Here is a 6,237-nt window from a genome sequence, read left to right as displayed (position 1 = left end):
GAGAGGGACGGAGGCAAGGGGTTGAAAGGGGTAGCGATAGAGGGGAGGCAGAGGGGGAGGTAAGAGGTGACAGAGGGGCCGGGGAGGCAAGGCGAGAGGCGAGGCAAGGAGCAAGCGAGGCAGAGCTTCACAAGGGGGACAAATTTAGTTATGTTATTATGGGGGGCTCTTATAGCTTATGGTAATCACACATTACGCATTAGGGGGTCTATCAACTCAAGGTTGATTTTTCAATTTTCAGAACCCCCTTCTAGAATATATCCATTCATACAAATTCATACTTTTTTTGTTCTAAAGTCCAAAATTCTACAAAGAAAATAAAAGAGAAAATGAAAGAGAAGAAAAATGAGGTGACATAAAATTCTGAAAAACAAAAGGTAGACATAATTAGCAAGCAAAGCACAAAAGGTAGACATAATTAGCAAGCAAAGCAACACTTATGTCATTATCTGTGCCCCCTTCTAAGTTAGCTTAATCCAACATTAATCATTAATGACGGGTACATATTGGGTTTTTGGCATGGGATTTTTAATGCAAAAATAAAAACATCTTGGCTTTGGTATCACGTTGATCGAAGTTGTGGATACAAAAAGGGGTATCCAAGCTTGAGTGCTTTTGTAGATAGATGTATGCAATAATCTCCCATTTTGTATAGTGCCTTTTGTAGCTACATGTAAGGGTCTCAAAACAACCAATCCCCTATTTTTCAGAAAAGGTTGTGAGCTGTTAAGGCAACATAATGAATCCCCCATTTTTTTAAAAGGATAACGTGCGCTGTTAAGGGTTTATGAGCATTGGCAAAGGGTTGAAAATTCAGTATTGTAGCTTCTTGTAATATGTGTAATTAATTAGTTTCTCTACCACGAAGCATTACGCTTCACGAGGTAGAAGTAATATACAAATGATATGTTAATTTTCTATGAGTAAGGGGACACCGTTGCACCGACATACAGAGAGCCATAATATACAAATGATATGCGACATACAAAGAGCACTAACATAAAAGTGCTGACCTGTTGATGACAAGAACCAGACTGGTTCAATGTTATGTCAACTTCCAGTAGCCAGTCCTCATCTAGACTCTAAAGTCTACATTAGAAGAGTTCGACAGTCGTCATCTACTAATTTCCTGGCTTTAAGGCTTAGACACTGTTTGATCAATCTAACATTGCGGGTACGTAATACATAAGTGCATTCTACAGCTTGCTGTCGCGCCCCTGCACCCGCACACGCTCCTAGCTTAAAGTTGTCCTCATGACTCATGTTCAGCTAAACCTTGGACTTGCTAAACCATTCTATCAACAGGCTGCTAAGTCATTTCATGAATTCTCTCCAATCATCGGCGAAGTTCAAACCTCGTCAGCTCCAGGTGGCTCGAGAATTGATCCTTCGCCTAGGTTGTTAGTCGCTAGACCCCGCTTCTTGGAGTGATACACGCTCGAAATCACCAGGAACAGGAGAAAGTTCAGCGCACTCAACACAGTCAAAAGCCAGTAAAAGCGGTCTATTCTGCTCGTATTGATGTTATCTTGAATCCAGCCTTTCTGTTTGCCTGTTACGTCTTGGACTATTGTGACCAACAGCGAGCTGATCCAGCTCCCGATCCCAAGCTCGCTGATGAACAGGCTTGTGCTGAGACTCCTCATTCCATCCGACACTTCGTCGTAGAAGAACTCTAATTGACCCACATACGTGAATATCTCAGCTAAGCCTACCAGAAAATACTGTGGCACCAGCCAAAAAATGCTCATCGGAAGCGTTTGGCTGGGTTGGTCTTGAAGACCATGCTCCTGAATAACTTGAAGACGCCTTCTCTCCACCAAGGCAGCCACCATCATAGACAGGATTGAAACAAAGAGGCCGAAACCCATGCGTTGAAGCGGTCTAAAGCCACGTTCCTCTGCGCTAAATTTTCGCGCAAAGGGTACTATGACTTTATCATACAACGGTAAAACGACTAGGGCGTTCACGACAGAAAAGATGGGAAGAGATGCCGGTGGGATTAGGAAATGAGGGCCGAGCTTGCGGTCCAATGTGGTGCCCTGCTTGACGAAGAATGTGACCAACTGCGAATAGCCAGTCCAGAGAAAGATAGTTGTTGCTACGATGGGAAGAATCCTGACGACAAGCTTCAATTCTTCCACCTGCGTGACAGTGCATAGTCTCCACGGATTGCCCTGCTCCCTTTGCGGATTTTCAGGGACTGCAGCCTTGTCAAAGAAACTGTGCAGGACAGGATTCCGATGTGTTAGCAGAGGCTTGATTTAACCCAAAGAGACGCCAACAAAATCAATCTTGCTGTTCAATCCCTGATAAATGAACTCGCCTACGCGATTCCACCATATGGACTGCCAAAAACTCTTCAGATTTAGATTTTAGAATGGAACGGTGCTATCGATACTAAGCAACGTCAGGATTACACGGATCGAAGGCTACGCTTGGTACAAACCTGAGCGTTGTCGTATGGCTTAACTTACGAACGCCAGCTATGGCTGAAGCCTTGTCCGTAACTTCATACAGCTCATTTTTATCAGCAGGTACTCTGACCTTTCGTTTCCTAATCGTGGCAACGAAAACTTGAACGAACCGCGTAATAGGACTTCCGCTGGGAGCCATATATCTATACCGACGCATCCCACTGAGTAACGCAACCAAGGAGATGACCATTCCAGCCAACGGGAGGCCGAAACCCAGGCCCCAACCGACGTTGTCTTGGACGTAAACCACCACAGTAAAGGCAAAGAGTGCGCCTATATTGACAGAAAAGAAGAACCAATTAAAGAAAGACGCTTTCTGTCTTTTCTCCTTCTCATGGGCTTCATCGAACTGGTCGGCTCCAAAAGGCGATACGCATGGCTTGATGCCTCCTGTACCAATGGCAATCATATACAGCCCTGCATACACAACCGCTAGCTGAGAACTCGAAGCAGGCTTGCAGTTGCCTACGCTGATGTTGCAAGAAGGTGGTCGGAGGGATCTAATTGCCCCGGAAAATGTCAAGAGAGTCAGGCCCTGCTCAGGACGAAGAGCACAGCTGCTCAGCAAAAAAGACGATCGATCAAAAGAGCAGCAACTGACGAACACATTAAGGACTGTTGAGGAGTCGCTTAGCTAAGACTTGAAAAAGACTGCTAATTTGCAAGTGGGCGTACCACAATATAGCAAATCGAATAGATCGCAATTGTGAGAAAACGACCCAGGTAAGAATCTGCCACAAAACCGCCAGGGATGCCGAGTACGTATGCAGCTCCAATCCAATTGGTGACCATGTTCACTGATTTTGGCAGAGGTTGATAGAGATCGGAGAGCAAGTACGTCACCAAGTTTCCGGCGACGGAATAGAAGGCCAATCTCTCAGCGGCCTCGGTAGCTGCAATCACAATACCTGGCGTGAGTGATAAGGCATCAAGAGATAATTGCAGAAGTGAAGACTGCGAACATATATACAGAAAGAACAGACTGATGGACGGAGCTCTCAGTTGACGACCTGAGCAACAAAGAAAAGCATGCACATATGCACGACAGGGATGATGGGAAGATGAACAATTCTTCCAGTCAAGAATTCTGGGCGCGGTCTAGCATGCAGGAAAATATGTTCTGCTACAGGAAGATATGCTTCGTGCTCCCGCTGTGGCCTTCAAATCGCCTTTCTCAGGCAAAGACTAGAACGGAAGGGGTGTCTAAAAATGAAGATTAACAATTCTGGCAGTCAACAAATCGAATTCTGAAACTACTCTGAATTTAATAATGTTTCGGGCCTAGCTGCAGCTCCCTGCAGGAAAATATGCAGTTACTTCGTGCTTGCGAATGAATTTAGATGATCTAAAATTTCCTCATGAAGTTAGATCTTCTCAGAAAAGCACCGAAGGGGTGTCTAAGAATGCAGCGGTTGAGAGGGAGAGAGATGGTGGGATAAGGAAAAGTACCGAAGATGAAGGAAGCTGATTTCCAGCCACCAAGGTTGTGGAGGGTGCGGGTGACGGGAACGGTGAGGTCGAAAGGAGGAGTTGGAGGTTGAGGTGTGAGGGAAGTTGAAGGGGACTGAGGAAGAGGAGAAGGAGACTCGTGAAAGCCCATGATAGAGGACGAGTAGAAGACTCAAAGAGGGTGAAGAAAGTGTGAGAGATGGCCAAGGTCTTGATATGAGGAGCCACAAAGAAAGTGCGAGAGAGAGAGCCCAAATGGCCAAGGTATGAGATGAGGAGCCACCACAAAGAAAGATCAAGGCAAATGTTGACTCCTCAACAAAAAGGACAAGCCTCAAGAAGTTAGATAGAGCCTAGAGAGGCCAAGATTGTGAGGTACCAAGGGAAGATGAGGCGGCTATGGAAAGGAAAATGTTCACTCACCAACAATTAGTTCAAGGAGGAGGGTTTTTGGTCAAGAGCAATAATATCATACCATTGCTTCATTGATGACTTTGAAGAACCCTCGAGAACTTGGCCTTCAATTTGGGCTCCCACCCAAGCAAGGAATGCATGTGTCTTCTTTTAGGTGTATTTTTTCTTTTTTCTTATTACATTTACTTTTAAATGAAGGTTTTTATTTCTCTTAAAGGAGTTTTTAGGAAAAAGTGAGGCCATGAAGGTCTTCCAAAGCACATGCCCAATTCCCATAGCCCTACAAGCACAAACTAGCATGTGCTCAGGGTTTTTGTTATTTATTCCATCATGCACATCATGCTCCTTTGACTTTGGAGGTCCCCTCTCCCTCATGCCCCCCTTCCAAATCCGAACGATCCATGAGGCTTTCACACAATTTTGTCTTGCCTCTACATCCTTTGACCTCCTTGTTGAGCTTTCATGTCTAACATACACTCTCTAGGAGTTTCGAATTCATCCGCCTACATATTATGTTGCATGCTTGCTTGTCCTAGTCATCTTGGGCCTCTCCTCTCAAATTCTAAGACTATACAAAGAGTTCCAAGCTTATCAGTTCTTGCAAGGCTAGAGTGTTTACCTTTTTTGCACTCACATTTTTTTAGAGAACATCCTCTTAATAGCTATTGCCATCAGCACCCCAACCTTGCCCATCAATCTTATGTTCCCAGGGGTCTTGTCACACATAATTGCAAATAATCGTGCTTGCTTTGAAAGCATCGCTTCTAATAGCTACGCTCCAACATGCAAAAAGTTTAAATCTAATCAACTCTAATACTATACAACATACAAGACTCACATGTATTGAAACTTTAACAATTATCACAAGGAACTTCTAGCCGTTCACCATATAGGGACCACCTCACAAACTAGGAAAAAGGAGGAAATTTCTTGGATATAAATAGGCACTTTGGTATGTATATCTAGGAAAACTCCTTCCCTAGATAAAATGCATACCTCTATCTAGGAAAAGAGGTTGTCATCTAGGAAATTAGATGAGTGTGTTACATTTCTATATAGGAAATCGATACCTCTCTAGGAAAAAGATAGAATGCATACCTCTATCTAGGAAAAGAGGTTGTCATCTAGGAAATGAGATGAGTGTGTTACATTTCTATATAGGAAATCGATACCTCTATCTAGGAAAAAGAGGCTTTCACCTAGGACACAAGGTGTATGTGTTGCATTCCTATATAGAAAATCTCATTCTCTAGTTAAGATATATACCTCTATCTAGGAAAAGGGGTGGTCACCTAGGAAATTAGAAGAGTGTGTTACATTATTCCTATATATATATATATATAAGGAAAAGTTCCTTTATGTAAGAGATTAATTAAATGACATGGTGCATAAAAAAGCAAATGTGAATTGGATTCTATATATATTAGTCTTTATCTAGGAAATTAGCATCCAAGAATGTATCTCTTTTATGCATGGTATAATAAGTCATTAATATTATAGTTGTTGTAGTCTACTAGAGGAAATGAGTTGTTTATTATCTAAGAAATAAGCAAAAACATTGTATTCTAAATGTTGAAAAGCTTTTTTAATTTTAAAAATGATCATAAAATGTTTTTGAACCAAAACATTTTACAACATACATAAGAAGCTTATATTTAAATTATAGGATAATTATCTTGATTCTATCTTTTAAATGCTATTTTATTTATTATATACATCCGATAAACATTTAAAGGATTTTAAATGAAATTGATTTAATTCTAAGGACAATATTCAAATTGCCAAATGTATAATGATAAAAATAAAATATAATGTGTAATTATAAAAATACAGTGTGCCGTTGTAGTTTGATATTTATATGAAAATGTCAAATAGAATACAATGCAATTAATATTTT

The 6,237-nt window shown here is 41.8% G+C and overlaps 1 protein-coding gene across 1 annotated transcript; it reads right to left on the bottom strand.

Annotated features, from left to right (window-relative positions):
* Positions 1–928: 928 nt before the first annotated feature.
* LOC147879696 (protein NRT1/ PTR FAMILY 8.1-like) lies at positions 929–4,246 on the bottom strand. Its single transcript, XM_087371681.1, has 4 exons — positions 3,927–4,246; positions 3,153–3,370; positions 2,450–3,012; positions 929–2,223 (listed from the first exon to the last, which is right to left on the bottom strand). The coding sequence occupies exons 1-4, from the start codon at positions 4,075–4,077 to the stop codon at positions 1,350–1,352; spliced, it is 1,806 nt and encodes a 601-aa protein (XP_087227807.1). The 5' UTR covers positions 4,078–4,246; the 3' UTR covers positions 929–1,349.
* Positions 4,247–6,237: the final 1,991 nt, after the last annotated feature.

The sequence above is a fragment of the Dipteris shenzhenensis genome, chromosome 33, assembly GCF_047967505.1.
Source record: "Dipteris shenzhenensis isolate YYH24624 ecotype China chromosome 33, Dip_SZ_1.0, whole genome shotgun sequence".
Classification (NCBI taxonomy): Eukaryota; Viridiplantae; Streptophyta; class Polypodiopsida; order Gleicheniales; family Dipteridaceae; genus Dipteris; species Dipteris shenzhenensis.
This window is presented reverse-complemented; position numbering and strand designations above follow the sequence as displayed.